Source organism: Rattus norvegicus, chromosome 11, assembly GCF_021556685.1.
Source record: "Rattus norvegicus strain SHRSP/BbbUtx chromosome 11, alternate assembly SHRSP_T2T, whole genome shotgun sequence".
Taxonomy (NCBI): domain Eukaryota; kingdom Metazoa; phylum Chordata; class Mammalia; order Rodentia; family Muridae; genus Rattus; species Rattus norvegicus.
In genome coordinates this window covers 16,977,157-16,999,462 of record NC_141544.1, presented here as the reverse complement: position 1 = coordinate 16,999,462, position 22,306 = coordinate 16,977,157, and the positions used below count along the sequence as shown (strand labels likewise).

Sequence of the window (22,306 nt, the reverse complement as noted above, 5' to 3'; positions counted from 1 at the left end):
ATTTACAGGTTTCAAAATGCAACATGAATTTTTCTGTATAAGTGCATATATATATATATATATATATATATATATATATATATATATATATGATACAGTTAGTTTGCAAACTAATGTGTGTTTTAAGCAGTTTAAACATAGTTATCCAGAGATGTTTGCATAGGAAAGACAGCCATGTGAAATTCTTGAATTGTATCCAACACGTTAGATACTGCACCTGTGCCTCCATTTGCATTGTCTGGAAAGTATCTCTGTTACTAAACTGAGTGGGCCCCGGGGCCTAGTTTTATTTTGAGATAGAGTCTCACTGAGTTGAGTTCACTTTGTAACTAAGCAAACTTTGAGTTTGTGATCCAGGATGATCCTGAGAGCCAGGGGGATTACAAGTTTGCTGTTACCAGGCCCAGCTTCAGTGCTGTTTAACAGTGTAAAAAATAAGACACTGAATAGAATAATTTATTTAGTAAGCATTCCCAGCTGATAAGTTCTCATCTAAGCTCAATTCGTGTTATACAGAATGTGTTAGATGAATATTGCAGGTGAATTGACATTGAAAAATGCCAAAGTTGCTATTTCGTTTGCATCATTTTGTATGTTGTTCCTCTTTACAAGTTTCAAAGGAGTTCATTTTTAGAGATTCAATAAACATCTTCCATATTTCCAATTTTTATTAATAAATCAAAATGTGACCAGTGAGACCAAAATTGACACTTTGTTAAGGAACCTCAGGTGAGTTTCTACAATGAGACTTCAAAAACAAGTTAGATTTTTCAGGTTGCCTGGTACCCTTCATATTTGTAGCGGTTGTTCACCATTGGGCCCATTCCTTTAGCATGGTCTATACATACCTACTAGGAGCGAGTGCTTTTTCAGTCACTGGAAACATAACAGCAAGTAAGCCACGTAGCCTCGCCCTAGTGCAGCTTCCACACAGATTTATGATATAGGTTAGGGATCCCTAAACCATATTTTTCATTTTTAAATTTCACTTGTGCTCAGGATTGAACTCACTACCAAACAAAACAAAACAAAGCCAAAACTGAAGGATTATTGTGTCAGCAAGTTTAGCTTGCAGCTCACATGTTTTCTGTAGCAGAGCCTCAGAAAGCTAATGTGTATAAAAGAATACGCCCAGATGTCATGCCTAAATGCTCCTACAAATTGTTCAAAAAACGCGTCCTAAGTGTTAATGTCAAAGATATCAATAGATTCTGACTGAAGATTATTTCTGAAGGCAATTAATAAAATTCTTAGTTGTCTCTAGTCACCTCTGGATTGTCAAACCTTACTCCAAAACAAAACAAAACAAAACAAAACATAGTGCTAGGGGCATACTGAGTATAAACCAATATATTTTCTTTTTGTTTATAGATTTATTATTTTTACTGTATATGTATGAGTATTTTGTCTACATGTATGTCTGTGCTCCATTTTCAGGCCAAGTGTCAATGGAACCCAGGAGACTCCTTGGATTTCCTCTGGAAATAGTGTGACAGACAGTTGTGAGCTGTATAGGTGATGGAACCCACATCCTCTGGAAGAGCAACAGATGCTCTTAACCACTGAGACATCTCTCTGGCCAAGTCAATAGATTATCAACTTGAGCCATCCCTGGTTAATAGTCGGTAAATATTTGTCCTTACTGATTAAAATTTAAAGAACAATAAATTGACTTACAAAAGGTAATTTTAAACTCAAAATATTCGCATATATGATGGCCTCTCTCCCAGTTATCCCCACCTCTCTGTGTATTAGGTATAAAGGCAGAATTGGAAGAGGTATTGTGAGCATTCTTGGTGATGATTTAGGAGTAAAGGCAATGCTATGAATTCTGAGAACAACTAAATAAAACGTCTTGTTTTAAATCATTGGATCTAAAAAGGAAAGAAAGAAAGTGAAACAAAAACTGCAGGGGTTGCTGATTTAATCTAGTTTATGAAGCTAAGTAACTTCTGATTTTTCTTGAAATCAGAAAGGAATGGAAAGGCTACCACACATGGCTACCACAGGCAAGTCTTATCTGCACTCAAGATGCTCCTTTGAAATAGAGAACAGACTTTGATTGAGACTCGTTTTCACCCGTTTTTCTCTCTGCCTTCGGTTGCAAAACCACACTCTTACTACTTCTTTCTCGAGATTCAATTCTTCAGCCATCCGCATGATCTCCTGCGAAGAAGGTTTGCTGTGCTCTCCAAAGTGTCTCTCCAAAGCATCCTTAGCGGCGATACTGGGGGAGGGATAAGGAGGGGGAGGGGAGGAGTTGGGATAAAATTATGTATGTTTCTTTCAAGGAAGCTCTTGGAAGAATAAGATGACGTTTAACTCTCTAAATATTACCACGAAGAAGTAACTTAAAGATTCTAAAAGCACACGTGAAAGCCAAATATATGCCTATGAATAAGACAGAGGCACCCTTACTCTAGATAGCCTTACCAAAATCACAGGCACAAACTTGGGAACCCAATTTCCCGCTGTTTCACCTTATGCCACAAGGGGGCACCAAGTTCTTGACAAAGAAAAGACATTGTGAGCCTTTCAAAACGCAACTCCTGCCTGCTCCTCTCCTGCCTCAGTCATCCCCATTATTTATAATACAGGAAATGGATAATAGCCAACTACCCTAGACGATCCTTTTACTGTTTCCTACTAGGACCTTCCAGAACCAAAACATCACGAAAAATTATGCTTCATGTTAAGATGAAAGAAGTCACGTGACACCTTGAGCTCAAGACACTCTGATGTCTCCTTTTGGTTTTTTTTGTTTTTTATTTTTTAGTTCAGATACTGCACTGGCAGAGCAAGGACTTGTATCTCCAAGGACAGCAGTGAATTCCTTGGTTTCCAGTTTTAACCAAAATGTCTCTCTAAACAATGAATCACACAATACATATTCGCCCTTCAAATGTTTAAAAAATACCATCTTCGTTTCTCATAAATTTAATCTTTAAAAACATTTTTCGATCATATATATTCACCCCATAATCACTGCTCTTATACTTAAACACTGGCTCTGTGTGAACACATTTTTTATTGTTCTCTATTAGATGTAGGATATCAGAGAAATACCTGATAGTTGTCCTCCGTTTCCTCTTCCTTTCGTTTGCTCCCACTTTTTCATTGTACAAAGCTGAAATGTGGAAAGGAGAGAATAATACAGTAAGTGTAAACTATCATTCTTTGGTTTCAATTTTTTCCAAATAATACCATGCAAACTATAGTTACTCTGCCTTTCTGTCTTAAATATTTGCAATGTAGGTCATTTTCTATTACATTGCACAGGGGAAGAAGGATTAAAGCAAAATAAATGTAGATGTCACAAAGATAATTCTTCTATAAACCCTCCCTTCACTGCCTGTTAGAATACTCATTGTAAGTTTGTAAATGCATCCCAGTCTGTGTGTGTGTGTGTGTGTGTGTGTGTGTGTGTGTGTGTGTAGCTTTTTTGATGATCTTTATTCAGCAGACTGGTGTGATCACTAATAACAGGTTGGAAAAGCAGTCCCTATAAGTTACTCCAAGATAACAAACATGTACACGTTAAATAATATTTAGCACTTTGTGCTGGGGCCTCATTAATTAGGAAGCTTCCCCATGCAGGATCCATGCATTTATTTCTATACTTACTTATACTACATTGTTTTCTCCCTATTCACCAAGACATTTAGTTTTCATTTGAAAGGGTTAAGAAGCCTCTGAACCCCCTGCCTGAGCACACATTCTGTCACCCTGGTGGGTTGTTAGTGGCCACACCACAGCACAGGCTGAGGAAGGTGCTTCAGTACCTCCGACCTGCTCAGCTTCCTCCAGCCACTTGGATAAAATTGCTTTCAGTTTGCAAGCATTTTTGAAACTGAGCTGCAAGTTTTCAAATCGGCAGATGGTTGTTTGACTGAATTCGGAGCCGTGGACAGCGGCCAGAGCTTCGCCCACGTTTGTCTGGGTGTATCCTGTGAGAGGGGAAGAGACATTAGCTCCAACTTCAACAGGAAGATCAGCGGGGGTCCATTATCACACACGTTGGATCTTTGTGAATTGCTCTCTAAAAATTCTTTTGTTTGACAATTTAGACTCATCTAGATTTAGAATGGATTTGCAAAGTCCATAAAACTGTGCCTTCCGGTTAGTGCATCACTGTTCAGGTGAAAGGGACTCATGTGTGCACATGACAGTAACACTGAACAGTCATGAGTATGACCTAACACTTTATAATGATCCTAGAAATTCCTGATGTTTTTATGATTATCAAATATGATACCTGCTCAAAATATTTGACCTATCGATTTGGCAAAATGCACAGTGATAGACCAAATATGGTTTTATATGAGAATAAAAATCTCAACAATATGTTGTTACACCAAATAAAACTAAGACTGAGGCTTACTTCACCTTCAAACATGTCATTCATGAAGGCTGTCTATGGTCTCACATTTTATGCATAAGTCCATGACTCCAAATGCATTTACTATACTTGGTAATACATCTGTCCCCCAACAAAAGGTCCTTATCGATTGCCACAAAGAGTTCTAGACTATAAAGTTTAATAAGCCATCAACACACAATTTTAAGCATCCATAAGGATATAAGCAGGACTGGAAATAAGTGTGATAATGGCACCTCCTGCTGTTTTTCCCCATGTCGTCATTACATCTTATGTCGGGCCTACGGCTATATACCTCTATGTATAATATGATGGCTTACAATATGCATCAGTGGATGTCACTATAAATTACCACAAGTTCAGAGGATTGCCTATCATTCCAACCTATTAAAAAATACATTTTTCATGAATTTGAACCACGAGTAATTGTCGTGATTATTGTATTTTAAAAATACTTTTCAGTAGAAATGAAAAGCGACTTTGAATAGGCAGTTCAGAGAAAAGGAACTACAAATGGTTACCGAACGGGAACAAATAACAATTTAATTTAAAGTGAAATTTAACATTTTGAGTGAAACCACACTACAGTGTCACTGCCTTTTAGGATTCAAAAGATCCCACTGATCCGTCAGTGTTTTTTACTTAGTTCTGTCTTGTCATTTGCCCTGGGCTGAAAACAGAGGTGTTTGTAGTGGTGAAATCCAGTAAAGAGGACTGTGACAGTGTCTATTAAACATGTCACTGTTTAATCACTGATCTGGCACTAACATGTTCTGTTCTCACAGTTCATATAGTGCACAAATGCATTTCTAGAGTCACCAAGTGTGAGATTGTTTTTATTACTAAGAGATTAAAAGGATGTAAAAGGCCAAGTTAAATAAACTAGTGTATTTATATTTATAAGCTGGCAGTTAATAGATACACCCCAAGTGAGCCCTTAAAATGTGCTCCAAAATATGCATGCACAAAAGAATATAGGCAGTTGCTTATAGAGGTTTAAGATATCTCTAGAAAGATACCTGAGAACCTAGCCCAAGTGAAGAGGAAAAAGGAGGAGAAGGAGGGGGAGGAGGGGGAGGGGGAGGAGGAGGGGGAGGAGGAGGAGGAGGGGGAGGAGGAGGGGGAGGAGGAGGAGGGGGGAGGGGGAGGAGGGGGGAGGGGGGAGGAGGGGGAGGAGGAGGAGGGGGAGGAGGAGGGGGAGGAGGAGGGGGGAGGGGGAGGAGGAGGAGGGGGGAGGAGGAGGAGGAGGAGGAGGAGAAGAAGAAGACGACGACGATGACAGTGTAACGTCATTTAGAGTATTTCATCATTTCAGATCCTATGAACGAAGTATCTCCTTGTTCAAGGAGATATTAAATAAAAGGAGCACTTTAAAGCTAATCATGAGGTATGCTAAATTTTAGGAAGTAACATTAACTTAAAAATCAGTGCTTTTATCCTGTTAAGAATTTGTTTGTTTTAGTTGTCCTACTTGGACTAGATTAAGTGCACAGGAGAGATACGGAATGAGAAATGGCTCGAGCTTTGAAGCAAAGTAGAACATAATTCACAGTAACTAGAGTAAGGATTTGCAGATGAAATTGTTTGATCTGTCACAGTCAACAAAGGCGTACCTAACTTAATTCTTCTCACTTTAAATTCGTTGGCAAACTGCTCCAGTTCTCGGATTTCCGGGGAGTCCATGTCTATTGGCTCTTCCACCAATTTACTTTTCCGCCTGAGTTCCTGCTTAAATTCAGAGGCTGTTGGGTCCTCCGCCAGCAGAGGTTGGTGCAGGGGAGGAAACCCATGACTCAGGGTGTGGTCTGGAAACTTGTAAAGACAAGGGGTTAAAGTGCCTGTGGATAAAGAGAGAGGAAAGGATGGTTGGAAATTATGTCTGTTTATACAAACAACACTGTGTTCGATCCCAGTGCTCTTGACAACAATTCCGAGTTTGCGTCTGAAGGCAGGACTTGGTCATACTGCCCAGGCTGCCCATGAGCTTGCTAACTCTGATCCCTCATTCTCCCAGATACTCCGATCACTTGTGTTGCAACACTGATTCGGTCTTAGCTTTTACAAGTTACCTTAAGCTCAGTCTCCTAAAGTAGAAGCCAGAGTAGGTGGAATGAAATTACCTTCCGCCTTTCCCTGAAGAACAAAGCCAAAGTTAATGTCAAAGGAGGAGAAAGATCTTAAATAGCTGAGTGTATAAGATTCCATTTTCTTGTAAAACAATATGCAGTCCTGAGATTCTGACACGTGGCTAACCAGATATCGTGCACTGATCTCTGTCCTCTTAAGTTAGTAAGTGGCTACAGTCAAGAAAAGACATAGTTGGACTGCATGCTACACAGATAAATTCTTATAACTGGGAAATTAACCTTAAAGTACTACAAATATCACTGGTTTGATCGTAAATGCTTAACTTCAGAGTGAAAATGAGCATGATTTTTAAACACAACAAAGACAAACTTTTTTTTTAAGCTGATTTCATGAGTCAGAGAAACAAAAGGTAAGCTTAGAAGCTCTATAAAATTTTGTGAAAAGCTTTTTTAAAAAGTAGACACTACGATGGAATCAGTTTCTTTTTTCGTAATTGTGTAAAGAAAAGCAAACATAAAATCCAAAGGAGGGGATAATTCTAGACCCCAATTCTAGAGGGGATATCTGTAGTGTGCAGTGTTGGCTTGACTTCGCTGCAGTATGTCCTAGTAAATAGGACTACTGTGGACGTTTTACAAGTTTCAGTGTTCATTTGAAAACTAGATTAGACCTCAGTTCAGGATCTTAATGTCAGGATGGCACACAAAAAACCTTCATCATATTTTGTTTCACCTTTTCTTCATTGACCAATTACTATTTTTATTATTGAGGATTTCACTTCTGTTCATTTTAAATGTCATGTATCACAAAAATCTGAGTAATTGATTAGTCTCCTGAGTATAAATACTTAAAAGCAACTTTCATTGATTACACACAATATTTATTCTCAGAAACATATTAAAAAATTAATAACCCTCAACTTCACCCATAAATTAAAGCAATTAGTAATAATATAATGCAAAAAGCTTCCAACAATATATAAATATTTAATAATAAATAGTAGTGTAAGTCAGCAAGTTATTAGCTTATTTATATAAGAAATGGTAAAATTCATCTCTATCCAATAAAATACATTATTTTTTCTAATGAAAATTAAACATGTCAATTTTAAGAGTTTAAATGAAATAGCATGAAGTAAACTCATACTCCACAGGTGTGATAAAAGGTTAAGAGAAACTATCCTTTTCTCTTTAGATTTGTGTGTGTGTGTGTGTGTGCCTGTGTGTGTGTGTGTGTGTGTGTGCTTATTCACATGTACTACATGTCTCCACACCTGTGGATGCCAGCAGAGAGCGTTGGCTCCTCTGGAACTGGGGTCAGAGATGGTTGTGAACCACCATGTGAGTTCTGGAAACCATTCTTTGGTCCTTTACAAGAACAGCAAATGCTATAAACCACTGAGCCATCTCTCCACCCCAAGAGAGAAACTATTTTTCTTGCTAAAAATGTACTCTGCCTCTGCTTTTATAAATGCAAATTATCCAGTAAAGTAGATTTCTGGTTATCTTTCAATAAGAATGATGCTCCATGATCTGATTGTGAAGAATCCTGGCCATTATTTTCAATTCTTTGAGCCCACACAGTCCTGAGGTACCATAGGTCCATTTAAAAGTGTCAATTTCATGCTAGTCAGCCTCCTTTTCTATATAAAACTAAATGAGTTAGGAAGGACGGGATATATATCTTCCCCACTGATTCCAATTTAGGAGGTCTCTTATAAAGTAATCATTAACTTCCCTTCAGATTAGGAGCTGTCTTAAGTACACAGTAGTCACACGAACTGAATTCCACTAACTTAGAACAGAGGCTACGTTATTCTCCAACCTTCTGTACTCAGGTAAATCATGCAAATTTCTTTCAAAGATTTCCGGAATGTTTGGCTGCCTCTATACAAACTCTTTGGATCTATAATGATTCAGAAAGCACCTGAGAGCATGGCACTCCCGGATAATTCAAGAGCAGTTTACTTATTACAGATATTCTCAGAAATCCAACATGAAACCACATTAGAGTGGAGTCAGTGAAAAATGAGCAGAAAATACCAAGTTCCTAGGTGTAGTAAGCATAATAAGAGGAAAGACAATATGTGAAACATAGTTTTTTTTCATTACATAAAGTATCCCTCAATATACCCTTAGGGCCACCGCTTTCATAGAGCCAGCCTTTCTTAGCGATTCATCATGGCAATTATCAATACAGTACAGACAGAGTTTGATTCCTACTGTCTGTGAACATGCGGAGTGATGGGACCATATAAATAACACAGTCTTTTTCAAATCCCTTCAAGCCCAGATTACTGAAGAAGGCAGTAAGCCCACACAGCAGAAATCTCAAAAATGTTTCTCAAAACATTGCTAAAGCAGCACTGTAATTAGCCTGGACAAGGACCCATGTGCAAGCTTGGAAATGCCAGAGCCCTCGCCATACTCCCTTAGGTTTTCATGACGTATACGGATCCACCTTGGCCTCTCTGAGCTGTTCTGTATGTCTTTATGTGTGGTGCACATGGCAGAAGACAGATGAATCTTTCAAAGCAGGCATAGGGGACACAGGTAGAGGTTGCCCTGTAACATACTGACTCAGCCCTTCACACCATTGAGCAAGTTGCTCACCTGCATGTGGCTAATTGACAGCACTTCAGGTTAAGGATCTGCAGCCTTAAAAGAACAAACAAGAGAAGGAGAGAGATGCTCAGGACTCAAAGAAATGGACCTTAGATGAAACATCCTATAGTGGGGAGAGGGAACTTGTAGAGTCCACCTCAAGTAGAAAGTGAAGGCATGGGTTTGCCATCCCATAGTCTGACCCAGAATTGTTCCTGTCTAAAAGAAATGCAGCCAGCTATACCTCTCTTGGGCATATACCCAAAAGATGCCCCAACATATAACAAAGACACGTGCTCCACTATGTTCATAGCAGCCTTATTGATAATAGCCAGAAGCAGGAAAGGACCCAGATGCCCTTCAACAGAGGAATGGATACAGAAAATGTGGTATAGGTACACAATGGAATACTACTCAGCTATCAAAAACAATGACTTTATGAAATTCGTGGGCAAATGGTTGGAACTGGAAAATATCATCCTGAGTGAGGTAACCCAATCACAGAAGAACACACATGGTATGCACTCATTGATAAGTGGCTATTAGCCCAAATGCTAGAATTACCCTAGATGCCTAGAACACATGAAACTCAACACAGATGATAAAAATGTGAATGCTTCACTCCTTCTTTAAAAGGGGAACAAGAATACCCTTGGCAGGGAATAGAGAGGCAAAGATTAAAACAGAGACAGAAGGAACACCCATTCAGAGCCTGCCCCACATGTGGCCCATACATATACAGCGACCCAATTAGACAAGATGGATGAAGCAAAGAAGTGCAGGCAGACAGGAGCCGGATGTAGATCTCTCCTGAGAGACACAGCCAGAATACAGCAAATACAGAGGTGAATGCCAGGAGTTAACCACTGAACTGAGAACAGGACCCCCTTTGAAGGAATCAGAGAAAGAACTGGAAGAGCTTGAAGGGGCTCGAGGCTCCATATGAACAACAATGCCAACCAACCAGAGCTTCCAGGGACTAAGCCACTACCCAAAGACTATACATGGACTGACCCTGGGCTCCACCCTCATAGGTAGCAATGAATATCCTAGTAAGAGCACCAGTGGAAGGGGAAGCCCTTAGTCCTGCCAAGACTGAACCCCCAGTGAACATGATTGTTGTGGGGAGGGCGGTAATGGGGGGAGGATAGGGAGGGGAACACCCATATAGAAGGGGAGGGGAAGGGGTTAGGGGGATGTTGGCCTGGAAACTGGGAAAGGTAATAACAATTGAAATGTAAATAAGAAATACCCAATTTAATAAAGATGGAGAAAAAAAAAAAAGAAATGCAGGGACAAAAATGGAGAAGAAACTGAGAGAAAAGAGGTCCAGGGACCAGCCCAAATTGGGATCCAGCTGAAGGGGAGGCTAAAAGACCTGACACTATTACTGATGCTATGGTGTGCTTTCAGACAGGAGCTTAGCATGGTGGTGGTAAGAGGCCCAACAAGCAGCTAAAAGAGTCAGATGCAGATACTTACTTCCAACCAATGGACAGATGCTGGTGACCTCTGTGGTTAAATTAGAAAGAAGCTGGAAGAAGCTGAGGAGGAGGGTGACCCTGTAGGAGGACCAGCAGTCTCAATTAATCTGGACCCCAGAGATCTCTCAGACACTGGATCACAAACGAGGTAGCATACACCAGCAAATATGAGTCCCCCACCCCCATATACAGCAGAGGACTCCCTGGTTTGGCCTCAGTGAGAGAAGATGCACCTAACCCTCAAGAGACTTGAGGCCCCAGGGAGTGGGGAGGTCTAGTGGGGTGGTGGTGGGGGGTAGGACGGGACATCCTCTTGGAGACAGGGAAGGAGGTATGGGATGAGGAACTGTTGGTGGGTGGACCTGGAGGAGGCTAACGACTGGACTGTAAAAAAAGATTGAAGATAATTAAAAAAAAAAGGATGCAACAATACATGCCTGCACTGTAACTGTGTACCGGAACAAATATTTAAACATTTCCTCTCATTCTGCCCTTTTTACACACATGTTACAAGCAGATCATATGTTCGAATTTGATCTTCCTTTCTTTGAAGACTGCACATACTGTATGTAAGAGACTACTCACCCATTGTTTCACAAAATAAGTTTAACTGGCACACCACCATGCCCACGTGCCCAGAACCACTGTCTCGCCACAGTACAGTGGGGTAGCTGGAGCAGAGAGACTTAGGGTGTTTATAATCTTGCTCAGTGTAGAAGGGGCTGTGAATCATCTAGAAGGCAAAGGCACCACAGTGCCACTAGAAAGCCTTTCCAGAGGAATGGCCAGCAATCTTCAGAATGACTCTTCCCTGGGCAACCCTATCATCTTGGGATAACAGAAAAGAAAAACAGGAAGAATAACAGAGAAGAGAGAAGGAGAGGGAGAAAGGGGAGATTTTAAAAAAAAGAAATTAAAGAGAAAAATACGAAGAATGAATGAGAAGATTTCTATGATTTCGTTTCACTCTTTTTCTTTCCTCTCAAAACGTACTTTTAAAACAAGGGCTTGCCTTCCATTTCTAAGGAGGCTTAGCTTCTGTGCCACATGACCACATTGGTTTCTTGCTCTTGTTCTTTGCCATGAAGCTGGCATGCTTAGTTTCTGTGAGATGGTGGAAGCTCTTATGCATGTTCCCTAAACTACAGTCTGCTTTAGACACCAAGAACAAATGGAAGCAAACGCAGAGACCCAGGAATCCGAATGTTAAGGTGTGTTTGTTTGTTTTTGTTGTTGTTTTGTTTGGTACTTTTGTTTGTTTGTTTTGTTTGTTTGGTTTTTTTTGTTTGTTTTGTTTTGTATTTTTGCTGGTGGTTTGCTTCATTTTTGTATTTTTAAGCAGAGATTTCGAGGAACATTTGTAATTCCCTCACGTGATTTGTACTGAAGACTAATGACATTATATCTAAATACTCAGGAGTAGAGAGGAAGAAGTAAATGGCCACAAACCTATCTGAGGAGAGCAAAAGAATAATGCTGAGTTGATGCAAATCTACTGCACCTGGTAGGATGGGCAGCCTCATTAGTTAGCAGTGCAGCCTTTTGCTGTTTTCTTTTCCAGTCAATAATTCCCTAGTTCACCGGTGCCTAGATTAGGGGCTACAGGGAATTCATCTCAGGATTTAAATCTTCCACATCAACCTGGAAAAAAAGTCTCTGTAGCTTGTCCCTTCCAGTGAGTTAACTTAACAAAACCCTAAAATGAATGCATCAGAGTAATATAATAGCCATATTAAAACAACTCTACGCCCTTTGAAACAGTAATTTGGGTAGCTTCCCCTCAGACTGTAAGATACCTAGCCTGCCCATAAGATGCTTCTGTAGATTTTGAGGGAGTGGCTGACATTTCAGAAAATCCAAACGACACAGCGACATTTCTATTGTCCTTTTATATACATTTTGTGCCTCATTTTTTGAATGGCTGTATTTTATGACTCAATTTGTGCAGCTTCCCTGGGAATGAAAGCAGAAGAAATTCAGATTGGCTAAGATTTAATCTGCCACGAAGTGCATGTTAATGTGGAATATATGTCAAGACCCAGACATGCTGACAAATTATAAAGCGTATAATATTTTAATGACATCTCTCCTAGAAATATTCAAATATAGTCTCTCTGCACCATGGTGAGGTTTCATTTTAGTGACAAAATATAATTTAATTTGAAGGCTACAATGATGCCTCTAAATCTTGGTATTACAATTGTGTTTATGATGTCACTAAACCAGACTTTGGTAGAGTCCTTCTCAGGTCCTTTCTATTTGACTATATTAAGATCAGGATGTCGGGAAATGGAAAAGGTATGTGGAGTGCTGTCAGCTGTGTCTTAATGGGACCCTGGCCCCATTACTAATTTGGAATACATTATAGGACTCTGAAGGTAACTATAAACTCTCTAGACAACCGTGGACCACATTGATTCAGTACAAGGGCGGTGTTACCCAAAGGAATTAGGGCAAGACATCATTAGCCACTACTCTTTGGCTGGTGTGTATGTGTATATCCGTGAGTCTGTGTGCGCATGTGTGTGTATTGGTGTGTATAAGTGTGGGGGTTGGGCAGTTGATTTTCATGCTAACTCAAGTCAAAGGGCAAATGCCACCTCTCTTGAGGAAATAAAGAAACTAAAGGTATGCAGGGATTCCTGGTAATCACTGTGACAGAACTTCCCTCTAGCAGAGCTCGGCCTCTGACCATGTGCCTGTTACCTCTTATTTAGATCCTCAAGATTCTGTGAAGGCTAAAGATTGCATTCAACTCCCATCTCCGACAGCTATTTGAACATATTTTACTAATTCACAGCAAATATTGATAATCAATGTGGAAGTTGTTCTTTTTTGTTTAGGAATACTGATTAATTAAATTGCATGTAAGTGATGAATTTTAAAAGGAAAAACTCTTGGCTTTAGATATTCCCTAAACGTTAAAAAGAAAAACCAGGTTGGAGAGACAGCTCAGGGGTTCAGAGCACTGGCTGCTTCTTGAGAGCTAGAGAACGTCTTCCTTATTCCCAGCCCCTCACCCATACTTAGAACCGTCTAACTCCAGATCCAGGGGAGACGATAGCCTTCCCAGGCCTCTGTGAGCAATGTGTGCAAATGATGCACCGACATACATGCAAACAAAGCACTGTGCAGATAAAATAAAAAGGAATGAATTTTTTGAGAGAAAAAAGTATTGATAGGCAATAACTAAGAACACAGTCTTTAACTGAACCCCCAGTGAACTAGATTGTTGGGGGGAGGGCAACAAGGTGGGGGAGGATGGGGAGGGGAACACCCATAAAAAAGGGGAGGGGGGAGGGGGATGTTTACCCGGAAACCGGGAAAGGGAATAACACTCGAAATGTATATAAGAAATACTCAAGTTAATTAAAAAAAAAAAAAAACAGTCTTTAATGTTGATGGGTAGGACAGAGAGTTGAAAAAGAGGAAAAGAATAGGGGCAGAATTTATTATGTAAAACATTTTTCATTAATTAATCAATTTACTTTACATAGCAGTATCAACTCCCCTCCCTTCTCAGAACCCCCCTCACCTCTCCTCTCCACATCCTCCCATCCCCTTCTCCTCTGAAAAGGGTTAATAGAAAAAGATTTTAAATAAAACATTTTTTTTAAAGAACGAATACCAGCCTCCATTTTACAATAACAGTTTAAATGCCGATGTACTTAGAATGGTGTTTAACAAAATGTAAAGAATGTTTTATTTTAAAAATCTTAATGTTTTATGGAGGAAATCTAGATTAATGAATTAAATTATTTGTTCCGTTTTTATTTCAAAATTCTAAGCACACCTCTATGTTTCTCTGTGTGTAATTGTTTACTTGGAGGACAAACATAAGTCAGCTCCAAAGATTGCCTGCATATTTGACCCTTTTCTCCAAAATCTCCACTGTCTGTCTGTCTGTCTCCGTTTCACTTTCCACACTATCTTCTGTCTTGGTCTTGATTTCTCTCTGATGAGAGTTATTTTGCTGCCGTAACAACAAATACAGACCACTAAAATATCTCCTTGAGCACAAGCTAACGAGTAAAACTCTGTGAACAGCAATCCATGTTCATTTAACCCAGTAAAATGCTGTATTTGGCCATGCCCTGAGATTAAGTACTGATTTGTGCATGAGTGGAACTCGAAGGGCAGGTGGTCCCAATTGTAGACAGCCGTTCTGCGAATGTGTGTACACAGACAATACCGGTGTGCCAGAATTATGCTTGAAAGAGGTATGGTTCACTTCTCCTGAAATGTGTGTCACATCGCCTACCTCAGTAAAGCCTCAGAAGCAGTCCAGGACCGCCAAATCTTGAAATACCCATTGCTAATGTCTCTGAATGTCAGGCTAAGCCTTCAATTTCTATTTTATATTTATCTTTATCAAATATACAAAAAAGCAGTACAGTGACAAAGCCAATGTTCTGTAAACGGGTGACTGATGGAATAGCCACTAGACTCACAAGACTATTGGTGACTGGCATCAAAACCAATTTAGCCGAGAAGCTGAAGTTTAAATTCTAATGTTAATTAACTTTCATTTAAATGTAAGTGATCACAGGAGTCTACTAGCCAGTATAGAATTGCTGCAGGGAATCCCATAAGGGCAGTAACAAGTGGTAACTAGCAGTTTAACATAATTAAAATTTAAAAAAAGAAAGAGGAAGAACAAAAAATAACAGCAAAACCATATAAAGCTCGTGCAAAGTTCAGGAGCAGGAGTGGAGAACTGTGTAGAACAGGGTCATCTGGGTCATGATATTTCTTAGAGCCTCATGCTTTATTGAACATCAGACACTCCAGAAAGTGACAAATCTACCACCAACTTTCAAGCTGTAAGATCAGAATTTCGCGTCACAGTCTTCCCTCCACTCTCTCTGGCCCGGGAAACTCAACACTGTTTTCCCCCAATGATACTACACGTAAAGGTAATGTTTCTTACCTGCCATCACTCCGTAGGTGGATGGCTGGTTTCCATAATGACAGGAAGGCACAGAATAATGAAGTCCTGTCGCTGTATTTCCCATCGTTGTCATCGAGAAATATGTGTGCAAACATTTAGGAGTTTGGATCAAAGACAAAATAGACGGGACTGGTAAGAAAATGTATGAGGGTTCAAGACACATTCTACTCATTTCAAGATTACACATTTACATGATTTTAAAATTGTATTTTCTTCACTGAGAGTTTCTGAATAAGCAAATAAAATCAACCAAGGGTTGTCTTAAGTGATGAGATCCTAAGTCATCAAACTAGATTGCAGTGTGACCTATGTTGTGGATATAAGTATCTCATGAGGAGAAATGAGAGGATGGTGGACTGTAATATTCCTGTGGATTCCATATAGGGTAGATATTATACCACAGTCATTGGAAAGTCCTCTGGACATCATATGTATCACAGTATAATCAGGAGCTTGTCTCTGAAAAAGTGAATATGTAATTCGCTCTTGAATTGTCATAGCAGATAAATCTGCTCATTTTCTTTACAACTTCGTCTACTAAAGAGATAATAAGTAAATATCTTCTCGTTTAAATACAATCCTAAAAGGACTGCGGTTTTCAGGGTTTCACGAAGACCCTGTGAAAGTGTCTACTGCACTAATGTTGACATTGAAACCATGGCTTGTAGATGTTCTGTATGCTCACAATTGATAGCCAGTCCAAAACTTTTCTTTATTGCTGAACCTCATAATCTCGTTAATAATTCCTAAAATTAGTGTGCATTTAATAAGATATGAATTATAAAATGTGTAGGAAGCTTTAAACACATTTCAACAAGGTTTTTCACCAAAACATCCACCAGAAAAAGTTTCACTGTGGACTTGCTTACTCACTTTTCTCTCTAACCCTAAATATAATAATATAATGTAGTATAGTACATTAATATTATAGGTAGGTTATTATAATAAGCATAACAAATGTTTTTGAATAAATAGCATAAGAGTACATGACTAGGAGTATTTGAGAATATTAACAAATGGTGTAGAGGTTAATGGCATGCCTTTTCATGGAACAAATATATTTTGTCTAAATATACATAATATTATTTGTAAATATCTGCATAAATTTCCAGTTTGTAACCCATATCGAACAACATGAAATAATTTTACCATGTAATGGTAACACAGAACAATTTCACCATTCATTTCCAAAATTCAATGAATCTTAAACACATTTAATACCCAAGGGCTTTCATTAAAATAACTATAATTCCTTACTTAATTAGATATGTTAATAGCTATGATTTTATAGGAAATTATAAATTATTTAAAAATCATTTAAAGGAAGTTTTGTAGACTGTTTTGTATTTATTGAATTCATGAAAGTTACTTGATATTTGTTTTATTTTATTTTAGAAAGTTCAATAAAATGTAGGCTCATTTATTAAGTGCATTGTTGAACATTTTTAAATAAATAAAAAAAAACCTTCAAGTTAGATCATTTTGTTATATCATTATTTCAATCTTAAATTTTACATTGCTGCCAATCAATTATTTTCCTATATTTAAAGAAACAAAATATCATTGTCCTAATTCTCAGTTTATAAAATATATTATTAAATATAATCATTTAAATTATTATCTTTTCCATCTTACATGATTCAGTATACTCCCCCAATCACCTTTTAAACTAAACTGTGGTAATCTTTAGTAGATAAGTGATGTTGCCTGAGTCCAAATATTTAACCTCTTCACTATTTCAAATCCAGTCAATGATGGGTGATTAATGTTCTAGTTATCTTAAAAGGTTGTTTAATTGTTTTACACAATAATATTAGCACAAACGTACAAATATATTTTCTACAAATAAAAAACTTCATTACTTCATGTGATGTAAAACACATTAACAAATGAAAGTTGAATTCAGATTGTTTCCTGGAAGAAGTTTAGTCCAAGGCTCTGGCCATCTGTAAAGCAACTTGAGACCAATTGTCATTGCATAAAATACAAATGTATTCGCAACACACATATACTTGCTTATGCCTGAATAATGTGTTTTGATCCCCAGTTTAATTTTTATTTTGGATTGTTAAGTAAATTTTGGATAAATTTAAAAAGTTATCCCTAGAACTCAATCTTGAGAAAGTTTAACTCTCTCAGCTCTAAATATTCTCTTGCTTTGTTTGCTATGATTACTACTAAGAATTTATTAAAATGTAATTTTAATAAAGCATTTAATTATTTTATTCATTAAAGTTCACTTCAATTGGAGTTGGAAAATTTTTAGTTATTTTTATAAGGTTTATGATTGTTTAAAGAAAGGAACAAATATAATTTTAAAAAGAAATACATTTTTATATAAAGTAGTTGTACCGAGTTAACATTAAACTATTTAGAATATTTGATTTTGCTCTCCATCCATAAACATTTCTATTAATATCATTTTCGGAGTGGAAAATACACTCACTATTTGCTTATGCAGGAAATAGTACTTCTGGGTTTTAAAGTAAAATCAGTAAGTGATTTCCATAATTAATATTTTCAATTCTTAGGTAACTGGACTTTTACAACATCCTTAATATTTAACCAAAGCAAACTAAAAGGGAGAAATGGAAGAGAGATTATTCACTAACAAGATTCATCGCATCCATTCTGAAAGCTGTAGGCCCAGCCATGGAGGTCAGTACCTGTGGACATCACGTTGGTGGCGTGGTTGGAGGCTGGGAGACCCTCAGCGGCACTGTGGTGCATTCTCAGAGGCAGGGCAGCAGAAGCGTCAGAATTCAGAGGTATAAAGGTATCAGCCGAGGTGAAAGGTTGGCAACTCATTCCCACAAGAGAGTAGAGAACTAAGACGCACCGCTTGCCAGTCCGCTTTTATTATATTACTGTATCAAAGGGCCGATTCACGGCTCCCTATTGCATATATACATCAGGGCGGCTCTGAGGCACCAGGAGGGTGCAGGCTAGTATTTATACTCTGAGGAAATCCATTTATACATGTTAATAGTTTTTTTCCCAGGAGTGTTGCTTTGTTAACCCGAACTGTCTTTCTTACCCAAATACTATCTGTGCCCACGGAGAAACCTGGTTGTGACGTACGAAGTGAGGAGAAGGCAAAAAACAGAAACTTTATTTGACGTCAATAAGTGGGAACTTTAAGAGAGAGTCAAGAACTTTGAAAAAGTGTTTCTCAAACTACTGGTGTGGCAATGAAAAATAGGCGTCTTTTGGTTTCTAATACAAGAAAACTTTTAGATATGAGATGTTTACCATTTTGCTAACTCTTAAATGATATTGAAAGTAGGATAAAATGAGGGAAATGCATACTAGATAATTTAAAAGAAATGGCGCACTTAAAAGCCTGTGAGGTGGCCCAGTGGTCAAGGAGCTGTTCACACAGCTGGACAGATGTGAGTTCTGTACCTGGAGCCCATGTAAAGGTCGAAGGAGAGAACTAACTCCATATAGTTGTCCTCTGCCCTCAACATGCATGAAATGGCATGTGAGCTCATGCCTACACATCACGTGCGCGAGCGTGCACACACACACACACACACACACACACACACACACTAATGGAATCACTTTTTAAAGCAATACAACGTTTAGATTGACGCTTAGGAAAGTGTGGGAGGTGAAATACAACAACACATGTGCTGTTGGTTATGAGTTTAAATTCCACGATGTGTGTTTTTTTAAATAAACAGTATGAGAACTAATTTACATTTTCTTGACATATACAATGGGAAGGCTTTTAATAATGCCAAGTAATATGCAGAGAAGACAAGCAGAAGCGACATCATCTATCCCTTTATTTCCATTTACTCATCAAGAACTAACAGTTATTCCCAACTGCTGACAGAAGTCAGTGATGTTTTCTATAGGTATATGTAGACCTCCCATTTTTATAAGGGACATAATAGGCACCCTCAATAAGCTGGTCTGAGGCACAGGCTCTGCTTTGGGAAATTCTACTAAAGATGTTGAACTAGTATGGGATATAAACGTCATACATAGGAACATCAACATTTTAAGACTGAAAGCATAAACATATACAGTTAATTCCCAAATAATCATCAGCCAAAAGATATTTTAGTTCAGGGTTGGGGATTTAGCTCAGTGGTAGAACGCTTGCCTAGCAAGCGCAAGGCCCTGGGTTCGGTCCCCAGCTCTGGAAAAAAAAAAAGAAAAAAAAAGATATTTTAGTTCAGATGATTTTATATATGAATGGTATGTTGGATTTTAGTCACCGTGACATACACACAAAGGATACAATTTTTATAAAGAATGTCTACTCTGAGGTTTCAGTTCATGGTCATGGTCCTATGGCTCTGTTGCTTGGACTAAGGTTGGTTCTGTTGCTTGGAGTTTAAATTTAGACAGAATGTCACTGGGGCCAGAGCATGTGACAGAGCAGGGTACACTCTCACCAAAACAGGAAGCAGAGGGACAGATATGAAATGCCAGGCTACAAGAAGTCATTCAAAAGCATACCTCAAGAGGCCCTACTTCCTAGAGTGTCCATCAATTCCAAAAACAATACCCTAGCTAAAGATCCAGTCTATGCAGATATTTCATCCCCAAGCCACCGCAGTGAGTGCTTTTTGGTATATAAAGAGTGTATAATATGCTAATATAGAAAATAAAGTAATAGCAAGTACTGATAGCACTGAAATGAGAGCTATACTACATTAGTATCTGATCATTTTGAGGTAACTCAAACTGATAAATTCACAGTTAATTTATATTTATTATTGACAAGATACATCTTCAAGTATCTCGAACACATTGATTAGTAACAAATAGATATCTTGAAGGAAATTTTATTGAAGTGCCTAAATATGAAATTTTGTCTGAAAAATACTGCCTTTAAAGATGATAGATTTTTCATTTTGGATTTGAAGCACAATTAGTCTTCGCTAATAGGAGAAAGCTTTTGGTAATCAAAATAATTTATTTCATCCTTTCAGAATTTAGGTAATAATTTTTTTCAGATGTGAAAAGGGCAAGTACAGTTGGATGTGCTTATAGAGAGACTACAGTAAAGAAATTAGAAATAATTTTTGAGGGTAAATGATGCATTTAAAAGATTATACTAAATGATATTACAGCGAGCAGGATTTAAAAATCAACCTTAGTCATTTTAATGTCATTTTATACAGTCATGAAAATGTATCTGTTGAAGCCAGCCAACTTAATAAAGAAGAACTATAAACTCTGCCTATCAAGCAATACAAACTTTCTTAATAATTATGAGATATAAAATTACAAAATTGCAATATTAGTCATAATTCATTGGTAAAGTAGTTTTAAACATAACATATCTTTTCAAAAACATAATTTAGAATGATACTATTAAATTTTAGCAAAGCTAGGAAACATGTGTCCCCATTACAGCTTCTCGTTTACCTCAGTAAGCTCTTCTAGACTCCGCTCCCACCCCCAGGATTCCTTTGTTGTCTTTGGTTCTCAGTGTAAGGTGACACTTTTTCAGCTTCCCCCTTCCAGTTTAACATGTACATTGATGACGTCATTGTTAAGGTGAGGCTTAGGGAGCCATGCTGGAGAGATTTCATGGATGTAACTACTCTAACAGTTCTAGGACCCAAAACCTCACAGCAAACTGACTGTTTCTGTGATTGACAATTTTAATGTCTCCACCATATTGACGTGTGTGTTTGTCTGTTTGTTTTTGAACACGGATATGGGGGGCAGGGCACAAGTCCATCTTTGTAGTGGGTAGAGGTCAATATTAGGGATCTTCCTCAGTTTCTCTTCACATTACATTTCAAGGCCGGTCTTTCGGTGAACCCAGAGCTCACAGATTGGCCAGGATGCCTTGTCAGCAAGCTGCTGAGGTCTTCCGGTGTCTGCCCCGCTCCTTACTTCTGGAGACACAAGGGCACTGTGCCATCCCTGACTGTTACCACTGAGTCATCTCAGACTCACACTGACTTTTATCGAGCTGTTAAAGTGTCACCATTGTTTCCCTTAGGTTTTTCTCTCTGCATTGCTCTCTGCCTTTCATTTTAGTAAACAATCAACATGTTTGCGGGAAATGTTTTCCCCGGTGCACTTTTGTTATACCTAGACAAGATTATTGAGCATGTTCACAGATGTGGCAAACTCCCGAGAAGTGGGGTGATTGAATTTAAGTTTTGTGACAGTTATTAAAAAAAAAAACTCAGCTAAAATTTCTAATAATAACATAATTCTGATTTCAGACCTCACGAAGAGGTTAGTTTAAAAAGGGAATCAGGGCATGTGGAAAGCTTTAACAAGAGAGAGCAAGCCATAAGCACCTCCCAGAATCCCATATTTACCCCTTTCTGGCATTCACTGCTGTCATAGTCAACAGAACATCCTAGGTTGATTAGCCATCCTTGTGCTTTTTTTTTTTTTTTTTTTTTGGTTCTTTTTTTCGGAGCTGGAGACTGAACCCAGGGCCTTGCGCTTCCTAGGCAAGCGCTCTACCACTGAGCTAAATCCCCAACCCCCATCCTTGTGCTTTTAACTAGGCAAAGAGAACCACCTACAAGCTGATGGGTTCTCATGTGTGAGAGTGTTCTTACAGGCTCGCACTGCTGGTTAGACAAGGGGCACATTCATGGCTCACAGAGCCCTATGTTTGCTCCCGGATGAGTGTACTCAGGAAATCCTCAGGCATTTAAGCATAAAGGACGCCTTAGCATCCAGAAAAATAGCTGTAAATTATAGCCAGTCCAGAAACAGCGCCTGACCCAACACTGTTCCTGTACAACAGATTGGAGCCTTAGATTCTCAAAGGTATTACCAAGTGGTACTTAAGCTTGATAGATCT

At 38.5% G+C, this 22,306-nt stretch overlaps 1 protein-coding gene across 2 annotated transcripts; it reads right to left on the bottom strand.

Moving 5' to 3' along the window:
* Positions 1 to 650: 650 nt before the first annotated feature.
* Pou1f1 (POU class 1 homeobox 1) lies at positions 651 to 18,428 on the bottom strand. Of its 2 annotated transcripts, none has more exon segments than NM_013008.3 (6): positions 651 to 2,227; positions 3,067 to 3,127; positions 3,783 to 3,947; positions 5,992 to 6,216; positions 15,484 to 15,555; positions 18,171 to 18,428. In NM_013008.3, coding segments are annotated over 6 exon segments (876 nt in total). In that variant the 5' UTR covers positions 18,313 to 18,428; the 3' UTR covers positions 651 to 2,016.
* Between the last annotated feature and the right edge of the window lie 3,878 nt (positions 18,429 to 22,306).

Coding starts and splice junctions, on each gene's coding strand:
- Pou1f1 (XM_087575568.1), bottom strand. CDS start 18,312: ATGAGTTGCCAACCTTTCACCTCGGCTGATACCTTTATACCTCTGAAT. Junction 15,634..18,170: donor CACCAACGTGATGTCCACAG/GTACTGACCTCC, acceptor TTTTCTTACCAG/TCCCGTCTATTTTGTCTTTG. Junction 3,948..5,991: donor AGTGAGAAGAATTAAGTTAG/GTACGCCTTTGT, acceptor CCCCTCTCACAG/GATACACCCAGACAAACGTG.